The following is a 13,006-nucleotide window of genomic DNA, read 5'->3' on the forward strand; positions in this document are numbered from 1 at the left end:
TTACCACTAAAGGAGTTTGGATAAGAATATGTGCATCACTTTATCATGTCTTGCAGGCCCAGTCTTTAAGTGTAAAGATATTTGGCCTCTAATGCAGATTGGCTGTTATAGACATTATGCTTTCAGATGTACAAATAGAATACTTTTCAGAGTGCCAGTGTGGAGAAGGCTACTGGGAAGCTACTGAGTCAAAGTGTATGTTATGCCACTCTCAAGTGCTATTTCTTCAACATTATTAGTCTTTACGGGAACAATGAAGAAATACACCTGCCCTCAAAGAGTCCCTGGAAAGAGAGAGAGAATGAATCTGTTTCTCAGTCATATAGTTTTGTTTCTGCTTGGTTTTCTTTTAAGCTAGGGAGGTTTATTAGAGTTTAATAAGGAAACTGCAGGTCGGGTAAAGTGTACATCTCAGCAGATATGAAACCAAGAGGAATGGAAAAGAGAATGGTGAAACAAAATGGAAAACAAACAAACATACATACAGAAAAAACCAACCAAGCAAAAATGCAATGAGATTTGAGTTAAGCCAGCAAAGATGTCAGCCACATGGAGACACACAGCCACTTTACAGGAGGTTCACTTAAAGGAGGAATGAAGACAAGAGTGCTCAGGAAAGCATGCTTAATGCTTAGAACAGAGGTTAAAACCTATGTAAAAATCTATGTTTTTCTGAGTAATTAAAAAAATTAGGCAGACTTCATTGCTGGGACAGAATTAGTTCCTATGCCAGGAGCCAGAATTGTGAGGAGAAAGTTACCTTAATTTAGTAATAATTATTCTGCCTATCTCCTTCCTAGGGGTAATTCTGCCTTCTTTTACCAAGAGGCAGAGGCAACTCAAATGTTTCATCCCCTGAAAGACATGTTTAAAAGAATATTTCATACCACAGTGTGTGACACATGTCTATTACTTAGTAAATGTTTAGTACTATACAATTTATTAGTAGTGAAATGAAATTCTTAAGTTATTGTGCTGTACTGGTAGATCTAATCACATAATCTAATTGATTTACTAAATGCAGTTAGTACATATAAATATTGTGCCACTTGCCAAGTATAGATCAGACATGTACTATAGATATTGGTATTCTTGGTTGACCCAGAAATCTGCTGAAGAATGGCTGGTTTGATCTTGTTGGCCTTTGCTGATATAGCTATTGTGGTTCATCTCAGCCAACTCATTCTAGAACTGTGGTGCTCAACCGTGCTAATGTTGTGACCCTTTAATACAGTTTCTTATGTTGTGACCTCCAACCATAATTTTATTGCACTGCTACTTCATAACTGTAATTTTGCTACTTTTATGAATAATTATGTAAATATCTATGTTTTTCAATGGTTTTAGGTCACCCATGTGAAAGTGTCATTTCACCCTCCCCAAGGAGCCACAACCCACATGTTGAGAATCACTGTTCTAGGTGTGTGAGCAAACAGGGGAGTAGGAGTTTGATGAGATACTCCATAAAGCCAGCGTACTCTCCTTTTTTCTCATCTTGGTAACCGAAGTAGGTCATAGGAGACCAGGCTAACTCCAAAAGATGGAGAAATAGAGCCATTTCTGCTTAGGGGAGAACCTGATAGGTGACTGGAAATTTGGGAATCCAGTGAAGAGGAATTGGAGTCATCTTGTAGTTCTTACAAGGAGAATATCTGTTGTAAGCATTATTCTCTTTACTTATTGAAGTAAAAATGTACATAAAATATTGTTGAGTTGTTATGCTGAGTGTCCAAAATATTCCCGTCATTTTTATCAGAGCATCCTATGAAAAAGCTAGTTTATCTCCTGTCAGTGATAACAAGACATACAAAATCCTCTTTTAAAATTGTTCAAAGGCATTTACACCTAATTTGTATCATCTCATATAAGTGGTTGTACTATGTATTAAAATGTTCTGTTATAAAGTTTGTTTCTTAAGGGTTTCAAAACTTGCTATTTTGTTGTTTGTCCTAATGCTAAATATTTTATGGGAAAAATTAAGATTGTTTCTAAACTAATAGTTGATATTATTTTCTTTGAATCTTTCTTTTATATTTTTCTTCAAATATACACTGTTACCTATAGGAATTGGTTTAAAGTTTTATTTAATAACATGTGTGATAGACAATGTAAGATAGCTTAGTATACATATTTCTTGAGTTCTGTTGCATGGTCTCACACACTGTAACATCAAAGATGTAAAAGAAACACAGCTAAGGGTTTCTATAGTTTCAGTTAGCCACATTTTGTAATCTGGGTCTATGGAAAGATTTGAAAGAAAATATATTTGTTGGAAGAGAAAGACATTGTCTTTTGCTTTTTAATTCATGCCCATCTTCTTTTAAAAAAAAAAGAAAAAGTCAAACTGTTCACTTAGTATTATTAGAAGGAGGACCCTAATATGTACAGTATCTGATAGGTTCCAGCAAGGCTCTGGAGACCAGTGAGAATGGCTTGTCTCTTAATGGGATGATATGCTGAGTATGGCTTTGATGGCACCTGGTAAATATGACTGGGACTCAGCAGGATGGCTGAGTGAGCCAGACACCCTCTGTCACTGTGTATCCCTTGAGTCTAAGCATGTCACTTCAACCACTCAGCCAGAAATCAAAAGAACTGACAGTAGCTTTGTGATTATTCCTGGTCCTGAGGCTCCCTCATGTTACAACACTAATCAAGTCATCCCCTCAACTTGCCATTGACGCAACTTGACCTGTGGGAGCAGAGATGAAATTATTTGGGCATGCCTAATGATGCTGTAACATTGAAAAGACAGGAAATATAAACCCTTGATCACGCTCAGTTCTTACCATGAGAATAAGAACAGAAACACAGAGATTTGCAGTAAGAATAGAAAGTGCCTTCTTTCAATGTCACAGTTTCTTTTCCCAAAGCACAGCTCTATTTTTTTCTTTTTTATTTATTTTTTAATTTACTTGTGTTCCAAAATTCCATCTTGCTCCTATTTTGGTTCACAGTGGCAAATATCTCCTCTGACAGAAAATTCACTTTCCTTGTATGTGTTTTTATAAATGGAATAGAAATTGTGTTTTGCAGTGAGCCTCTAAGATTTCAGATGAAAAGACAGCCAGGAGCAAGCAGCTCCTTCCACGCTTCAGTGTTCCTAGTCTGTGTACATCATTGACAAGATCTTCCTTTTTTTTTTCTCCTCATGTGCTTTGGGATATCTTCTATTTTTCTCTGACTGACAGGTGGATAGAAAGTTTTATCATTAAAAACTGATTCTAGAAAAACAGGATTCCTGTCCTCTGATCTCTTATGGTTGCTAAAGCTCTGTTTTCATAACCTCTTCAGAATAACTGGAGATTATCACTACAAAGGGATATAAATATTGACCTGTCTTTCTCATATTGTTTAGCAAGTACCAAAAAGAGAAAGAAAGAAAGGAAGGAAGGAAGGAAGGAAGGAAGGAAGGAAGGAAGGAAGGAAGAAGGAAGGAACGAAGGAAGGAAGGAAGGAAGGAAGGAAGGAAGGAAGGAAGGAAGGAAGGAGGAAGGAAGGAAGGAAGAAGGAAGGAAGGAAAGCAGGAAGGAAGAAAAGAAGGAAGAAAGAAAGAGAAAAAAGAAAGAAAGAAAGAAAGAAAGAAAGAAAGAAAGAAAGAAAGAAAGAAAGAAAGAAAGAAAGAAAGAGAAAGGAAATTATTTTATTGATGCTAGACAGTATTTTTGCTATAGAACAGCGGCTCAATGTGTCAGCAGGTCCCCTCAGTAAATGTGGCCTTTTTTCCCCAACAATTTGAGAAGAATCAAAATAGTTCTTCGTTTTATACGATCAAATTGAACTCGACTTTCTGCACATGTAAATCCCTGCTTTGATTTGTTTAAAACTAAAGTAGATACAATGAAGAATGATCTGTTTGCCTATGTGCTAATTATATAATACTGGCTGTAACCTGATACAGTTTTTGCCACTTTATTATTATTTTAGATATAATATTGCCTTTCTTGCTTTAATTGCTAAGAAATAAATGGACAACAAATTCTAGAAAGGATAGAGAAAATTGTAAATTTTGCTAATCAATATTTAGCCAGCTAGCTGGAGCCTCTAATTCTGACATTTCTTCCTGCATTAAGAAATATTATAGAGTAGCAGGATGGTTTAGCTAGTACTGACCGTTGTTTATCAAGACAACTTGAGTTTGGACTCAATTTTGATCCCAGTGTCCCTTGTGATGGACAGAGATAATTCCCACACGTTTGCCTCACTCTTTTTTTACATGCATTGTGGCACATGTATGCAGATGCATGTACTAAAAAGGGAAATGGAAAAACTTAATAGTACAGAGATCTACTTGAATTCATAGGAAAGGAAAGAAGAATAAAGGTGTCTGCCTGTCTGTTTGTATGTGTTGTCTCTGTTAAGAGTGCTCGTAATTCCCCTGATAAAGGTTAAGCTTCAGAAAGACTGGACTTTGCATTTTTTTTTCCTGTTCTTTTGTTTACTCTGCTTCCAGCACTGTTCATGACACACCAAAGTCCATGCACTCCTAGGCTTTCTCTACTCCTCTTTGAGTTCTAAGGGAACAGTGTCTATCCAGACTTACCTGTTAGCTGACAGTGTTGGAGGGATATGTTCAGTGAACAGTGATTGTGAGAAGCAGTTAATATTGAGCATGGGCTGTTTTTTTTACCACCTCAGTGAGAGAAGGCCTGATTTACTAATCTCCAACCTCAGGTTAAACCACTGTTTTTCTCTGATGTTATATGAAATGAAGAAGCTATACTGAGAGAACTGCTGGTGGAGCTCAGGGATAGATTTTTTTTCTAGGTATGTTTTGGGCCTTGAGTTTGATGCTTAGCACCCCCCCCCAAAAAAAAAAAATGGAAGGAAGGAAGCCACTTGGATGGATTCTAAGTAGATAAATTCATTCCCCTAAGCTGAATTCTTACTTGTTATTAGACCATCATTCTCTTTTAAGATGCAAGCATGTGCGCGTGCACACACACACACACACACACACACACACACACACACACACACGCTCACAACATGGTATAGGGAGATACATAGCTATTATTTTCTTACAGCAATAATTGTAGAGATGTGGAACAAGACCGTATTTGTTACAAAAATAGATTATCAAGTCTTCAAACTATAGAAACAAACTGTGCAATTAACAAACCCCAAGGCCCAGTTAATAGAAGAAAACATCTTATGTGACTTTAGAAACAAAAGTAGGCTTTCTCTTACTATTCTGACACCCCTTTGACTCTCCTCTAGTTGAAGTTTTATACACACAAACACACATAGACAGAGACAGACAGACAGACAGACAGACAGCCATGTACATGTACACTTTCTGGAAGCTGTTCTCTTAATCTAATGATAAATATCCTAACATTTTACATAGACAAATAATATAGCTCCGGGTTGTTGTTTTTTTTCCCCCGTATGTGAAAATGAATCTGAGTTTGTAGTACTTGGATGTACGTATTTGGCTGTATTTGATTTGTCCATTTCGGTTTAGAATACACAGCAGATTCACAGAATGTCTTAAGTCTTAGGAGCCATGGATGGAGTATGATGGAGTGCAATTTGTTTCACTAATTTGGGCCTCAATTTAAAAAAAAATTAACAAAAATAACAAACCAGTATTCTCCAGTCTGGGCAATATCAGTGAAACATGATATTAATTTTGGAGGAGCTAAGGTTTTAAAGACAATAGAAAACATTGTCCAAGCATTAATATCTTTTGAAATAAAGATCTGGCTACATGGTTAGATTGCTCCTGAATCTATAAGGAGTTGAGCTCAGGCCTGAGGAACACAGGCAAGGATTTTAGCCTGGGATGTTTCCTAGGAAGATCACATCGGGATGAGCAGAATACCACCACAGAATAAAGATCTCGTGTCTGATGTGACCTCTGCTGTTTGTCTAGTGGGACTCTAGCAAAGTTTAATTGTTTAGAAAAGAATTCAGCATGGGTTGAAAATATATTCTAGATATTAGTGAACTTTCTTAAACTCTTTCTTGAATGAATATGTAGTTATAAATAGGTACTGCTCTCTCCCTTTCTAAGTCCGTGGCCCTTCTCATTTTCTCTAGCACACTATTGTAATATCTCTGTTGTGTTTCTCTCTGTCCCTCACAGTCTTCCCCCATTTACCCTGAACCTTCTCTTTCCGCTTTATCCACTCCCTCTCTGTCTTTTACCTTCGTCCTCGGACTCTGAAGGGATGCACACACCCCTTTCCTTTATGAAGGTAGGCCAACGCCTCTGTTCAGATCTTTTGTTCAGAATGCCTCCCCGTTATTTAAAACACAAATTGCTTCAAGTATTGCTTCTATGCTATACTTCCTAAAACATAAGTTTGTTCAATTATTGCTTGTTTGCCTTAGTTCCTAAATTAGGATATGGCTAAATATATCTTCACCTTCCTCGTTCCTTGTACACTTCATGGTTAACAAAGCATGGTTCATGATATTGAATCACTATATCATTTTACCTCTTAATCACACTGTCTTGATTTTTTTCCTCCAAGAGCACCATATTTTCTAAGACATTCTGTCTGAGCACGATAGTTATATAATACCTATTTATGTACTTGAATCCAAATAGTCACCTAGTTTTTTCAGTTGTTTCCTTCTATGTCGTATCTCATCTGCCTGTCTCTGATGTCTCTTCTTATTCAGCCCCGATGATATCCTTACATACTGCAGCAATTGTATTTCCGTATCCCAATGTCTCTACATCTGATGCAACCTCCAACTTTATCTCTCCACGTTTGTTTCATTGACTCTATTGACTTTAGAAATTAGTCAAGAAATTTAATTCAAGTTCATCTCAGACTCCTAGCACAGCAACAAAATTTGCTCCGTGTTAGTCCAACCAGTCTTAGCTACATTTTATCCAGCTGGGTATTTGTAAAGCAATCAAACGGGAATATGTAGTTTTCTATTTTGCAATTACTTTCCGCATTTCTTTCCAGTTTATTTCCTTTGATTTTGTATTATTTATCTAAAATATGAGGACTCTGTCTTCTGAGACCTAATGCACGTGTCTCCTCTGTTTGACAAGCAGAACGTATCAGTCTCTCTTGGGTTCAGAGATACTGCCGTGTTCCGCTCATGTCTCCTTAATCAAGATAACAATCTTTTTCTTGTTTTATCATCTTCAATAAATAAGAGGTAAGCTCCTCAGGCCTAACACTATGTTTTATTCATTTTTATACCTTCTGTGCCATTTTGCATACCTTCATAAGAGTCCATTTTTGTTTCGCATTAGATGAATAACTTGAAGGCCTTTTTATGTGACCATTTGCTGCATTAAGAGCGCCACATTATTGTCCTTAAGGAAACTAAGGTTCTGATAACACTTTGCTGAGCAACTCCTTCCACTTCCTGTCTCGCCTATATCTACATGAACATGAGAAGGGGTTCCCAGCCAGCACGGACTATCTAGCAAGACAGAAACAAAAAAATGTAAAATTATATTTAAATCTCTATTTAACAAGTACAGGGTAACTGATTAATTTATTCAATCTATGGGAGCAAAAAAGCAATGAAAGTAACCTACTGACTTTGTTGAAAGATTCTTCATCAAAAATTCTTTTCTTAATCAAATATTGACACAGAAATTCTGGTGGTGACATACATGTACATAGGACTAATTATGTATTTAAGTTTCATATGTAATTCACGATGAATGCCAAGCAAGCAACATTCAAATACACACAAACCAAATTATCCAAGTGTACCAGTGAATTTGTACTTAGTAAGGTATTGTCCTATTTTGGTTTTTGTCACTGTGATTGAAAAGAAAAAACTTGGATAGGAAAGGGTTTATTATTTCTTACAATTAGACTCCATTATCATGGCAATCCATGGCAAAAGCTGAAGCAGAATCCTAGAGTCAGCACCCGGGGCAAGTCTATGGAGGTATAATGTTTGCCTCTTGCTCCCCACAACGGTCCAATCTGCTTTAGTGTACAACCCAGGACCTCCTGCTCAGGGGCAGCACAGCTCTAGCAGGCTGGGTCCTCCTGTATCAATAAGCATCAAGAAAATGGCTCACACCCTCACCCACATGCCAGTCTGATAAAGGTAATTCTTCAGTTGCAACTCCCTCTTCTCAGATCCTTCTACACTTGACAAAAGTTAACCAGGACAGCAACTTCTCTGTCCTCTGCTAAGTCTGAGCTATGTGAGTGAGAACTTGGGGTGCACATAAGGCACTTCCCTCTTTCATGGTGTATAAGATATTAGACTGTGGAATAGCTGCCAGCTGCACAGAGGGGAAATGGAGATATGGAGAAAGAAGATGACTTGGATCCAGACAAATGCGTAGAAAGAGGAAGCATCACTAAGCAGGAGATTTTTTACCAATGGTGGTTTTTGTCATTGATGTCTAGGGGGTCACTCATTTAAATATTTTAGGTGTTTTCTTACTTCCTCATTCTGGATTTGAATAAAAACTTTATAGACAAAGTATGATTCAAGTTGACTATGGCCACTAAGAAAAGTCCTGTTGCTCTCTAGCCATAGTGAAAATTACAGTTTCTCTAGCAATGGATAGAGTTAATGTAGCTGTTATTATTTAGTCAGCTGCTAGATTCCAGAGACAAAGACTGATGGAAATTGCCACTTCACCACAGGGATCATGCAGTGGGGAAAGTATTAGCATAGAGTTAAATGTGAGAACACCTGTATGATTACAAAGCCATGACCCTCCTCTCAGTCTCTCTGTGTGCTCTTAGGACAGTAAACAAGATCAGATCTCCTACAACAGGCAGACTAAGGTCTGAAGAGCAGCCACTAACATTTGAAACCTAAGCATTAGATTCTACCAGGGTTTGATTTGTATATGTACACGGGGAATATTTAGTTTTGCAATTTTAAACTATCATCCACTTAGGATTCTTTCCCATCCCACACTAGAGCCATTAAACTGGATTCCCAATTCAGGCTTACCATCTGTGTTACATTCTAATTATTTTTATAAAGCTGAGATTTTTAACATCAAATACAAAAATGTATAAAAACATCCAAAGTGGGCCCTTTGCATTTGTTTTGCTTTTATCCTTGCTGATTTCAGTTTGTTGTTGTCAGCAATGCTATCGACCATCCTGAGTGGGTTAAAGAAGGCACCAGGAAGACCTTGAGCTTGGCCTCAGCTTTTTTACTTTAGTCTACTCGATGTCTTAACATTTTCCTGTGTTCTGGTTTCGGTGCTGTGTATGGTTCACCGTGGCCCTGACTTCCATAGAGTAATTATTTTGATTAAGTTAGACAATTAAAGTCAGTCTTGCATGAGGAGCGGATGCCGCTGGGAGTCAGTGATGGATGGGCTCCAGTTTTCTAAGTGTTCAGTCATGCCAGCATTTTCCAGCTGAGTGAAATCCCCCTCCTCGTTTGGTTAGGACGACAGCAAATGGGTTGTTAGACCTGATTGTTTCCCATCCCACTTAGAAAATAAGTCACAAAGAGATCAAGAAGGCAAGAAGATGGTGTTACTATCTACATGTGTTCTTGTAATTTTTCTACGTCTTTTATTTGTGTTGATGAACAGCATCATTACTGAAATAATTAGTGTTAATTAATAGCTGTGTCATTTTTGGTTAATGGTAGTTTAGTTTTACAATTAGACTAATTAGTACACACCATAGCTTAGTGACATGACAAATCACTGAGCAGAGCACATTGACTCTTGTCCCTTCTGATGTATGAGCTAATCTACTCACTTAATAATGATGAAGGAAAGCGACAGGGAGCTGTGCAATGACAGCCATCAGGCATTGTTTCCACATTTCTGGGTCTCTATTTGCTGCTTAGTTCCCGAGTACGAGGAATTGTTGGTTTTTGATGTTTTCGTTCTTTTCTTACTCTTGTGTCATGGTTGTTGTCTCTAGAACTAAAGTAGGAAGTCTCTAAAGCTTACCAAAATTAAACTACGAATAGGTATAACACTAAAACCTAAAGATTCTCTTGGCAAAACACTCAAAAGCAAAGATTCTCCTGATATTCACTGCATTTGCGTATGCTGTTTTCCATTCAGTGTTACACACTTCCAAAAGCATTCACAGTCAAGTTGACATCTGTCTGCAACTTTGATTTATTTTGCAGAACCTATGCGGACACCAAAGACTTTAAAGATTGCTGAAATCCAGGCAAGGCGCATTGCAGTGGACTGGGAGTCCTTGGGCTACAACATCACTCGTTGCCACACTTTCAACGTCACTATCTGCTACCATTACTTCCGTGGCCACAATGAGAGCAGGGCAGACTGCTTGGACATGGACCCCAAAGCCCCTCAGCATGTTGTGAACCATCTGCCACCTTACACAAATGTCAGCCTCAAGATGATCCTAACCAACCCAGAGGGAAGGAAGGAGAGCGAAGAGACAATCATCCAAACTGATGAAGATGGTAAGCTCAAGTTTATTATCTTCACAGGGGTGGGGCGGGGAGGACAAAGGATGCTGTCATTTCTGTACACTTACCCTGTGGTATCCATCACTGAACCAAACCCAGAAACCCACCAAAATTTCTCAGCCCAGTTTAACTCTAACAGAACACATGTTCTTTAGAAAAGAAACCGAATAGGAAATGACATGCAGCCATGCTGTGTTTTTTAAACAGTGATGAATAAAGTCTGAATAAAGCTCTTCTTACCAAAGGTTAAAAACAAAAAAGTTATTATCCATGTCACTGTATCAGTTATCTTTTGGCTAACTCACATTCTTACACATTGTGTGTGCATTTTGTAAAACCATACTAGCTAAAATTGTTTTCCTAATACTTGAAGATAAAATACTCCATCTGGTTGCAAGTGGGTATGTGGGGGGGGGGGGTGAAACGCAAAAGCACAGGACATATTTTTAGTCAATTTTTTTAGTTATTTTCCTAAGGAAATAACAGGCTATCACTTTTATAGATCTTATTATAATCTCAGAAATTATGTTCATAAAAATTAGGTAATAGTAATGTATATTTATATTAGTATTATATGTCTTTTTCTTAATGGTTTGGTAAATCATTAACATGGCTATAAATAGAGTTCCCTATTTTACTAACAAATATTTTAAGGTGATACTTTTTATGATATTTCTTCCTCAAGTGAATCTATGTTCAATGAAAGCTATTATATAAAGATCTGAAGCAAAGATTACCAGAAATCCACCTCTTCCATAGCCAGTAACTTCTCCCAGCTCTCTAGTCCTGTGCTTACGTGAAGAAGTCAAGTCTGGGGATTTCTCTGCTTCCATTCTTTCTTACTTTCTCCTTGAAGAGGCTGATAGGAGTTTCAGAACAAAAGATCTATTTTATAGCCAGACACCTCCCCCACCTCCCTTCATGTATTCAATGGGCCACTAAGTATCTTTTGGTACCTAGCAAGTAGAATCCAGGTGGCTGTCATAAAATAGGTCTGTAAGCTGTAGTTTCTAGAAACAGTCCTTTCAAGTTTTCTCCTCTGGAAACTGGAAGTGACTTTGGTCCATCCTGTTGCTTTGTCTTTAGAGAAGCAAGAGCCTTGGATATCAAACTGGCCGCAACACAGTGTCTAAAGTCAGTCTCATATTACAAAAACTTCAGAGTAAAAACTCTGAGACTTATGATGAATGCTTGAGTTAATCAAGGTGGCCATCTCAAGTATTACATTGTTTCATGTCTTGAAATCATTGTGGTCAAAATATTTAAATAATACCTCATCCCCATCTTGTCTGCTGCCCCTACCCTCCGACACACTTAACACCTACCTGTGTGAAAAGGAAGAGGTGAGGTAATGAGTTCATAGGTCACTAATAGAACCAGATGTGTAAGAAGAGCTACAGCTGTCCTGAGGAATCACACTGTACCTTCTGATGTGCTATGGAGATTTCAGGGTCTGTGTCACACTGGGCATTTTATAACCCATGGTTTTAGTATTAAGAGCATAGCCACATGTTTTATTGCTTGGTGTTAACATTTAAAGCCAGGATGTCTTAATTGATAACATTTAGATTAAGCTACATGGGTTTTATACTGTCATTTGTTTTTCTCCACTCCCCCTTTAACAGTGCAATTTCCCTTGATTTTATCCTTTGATACACTTTACTATCTTAATTTTCTTTCCTACAAACAAAAGAAGGCAGTCAGGTTTTGTAATTTTCTTAATTACATTATTTTCTTAACTGCGTTTGGTTACACAGATGACTATGTTAATATGCAGATAATGGAATGCTCTGGAATTTTGCCCTAACCCATACAAATACACAACGATAATGTTCATATTGTCTAGAATCAGTTTATAGATGAATTCTCTGTTTAATTTCAGTCCTATTTTCAGGTCGACATTTATTTTAACCTGTGTGTTGAGAACCCTTTGTAGACGCTTCCGTTTTCCTACACTGCAGTTTAGTTTGCTATATTGACATCAGTTATGTGAAGGCGACCATTAGGGTTCCACAGTGTGATGACTGCATGACCCCTGTGATTGTATCTCATGTGGTAGGCTTTTTCCTTTTTCTTGTTTGTTTTCTGCTGTTTAAGTAATACTTAATGCCCGATATAGGAACTTTCATGATGTATTTGCGAGTAACTCACCCTCCACGACTGTTCCTGTGAGTTTGAGTTTCTTCACAGGATAATCGATCTATCTCGATGTTCAGTGGTAAGGAAGAACAACCAAATCATACTTATTGTTGCAAAGATCAATGAATTATGATGATCTGATTAAGTCAGTTTTACTTAATTATTGCTGCTCCAAATACAGAGAAAAAAATTATCAACCATCTAATAAAAAGGATATCATTATGTGAAAAGAATTCTGGGGACCTCCATAAATCAAGGTCCCAAAGCTGGGCCCATTTCTTATTAGAACCTTGGGGTAAAATTTATACTTAATTTATTACACTTGCTTTTTTAATGCATGGGCAAAATTTTTTGTCTAAGGTTCTGTTTTCATTTTTCATTTTAGCATTCATGAAAATCAATATTATGAAGTTAGCTCAGCAGAAAAGCCTGGTTTGGGGACATTTTTTAAGGCTACAAAGCTATTTTAAAATGTACATTCATTACATTTTAGAGG

General features: G+C 37.4%; 1 protein-coding gene across 21 annotated transcripts in view; it reads left to right on the plus strand.

Moving 5' to 3' along the window:
- Ptprk (protein tyrosine phosphatase, receptor type, K) overlaps positions 1 to 13,006 on the plus strand; it is a 522,578-nt gene that overhangs the window by 380,876 nt on the left and 128,696 nt on the right. For all 21 annotated transcript variants that reach the window (NM_001359355.1, NM_008983.2, NM_001359356.1 and 18 more), the window contains one exon: positions 10,063 to 10,365. In NM_001359355.1, coding sequence (NP_001346284.1) covers positions 10,063 to 10,365 — 303 coding nt within the window. The remainder of the gene's footprint in view (positions 1 to 10,062; positions 10,366 to 13,006) is intronic.

This window comes from Mus musculus, chromosome 10 (genome assembly GCF_000001635.26).
Source record: "Mus musculus strain C57BL/6J chromosome 10, GRCm38.p6 C57BL/6J".
Lineage (NCBI taxonomy): Eukaryota > Metazoa > Chordata > Mammalia > Rodentia > Muridae > Mus > Mus musculus.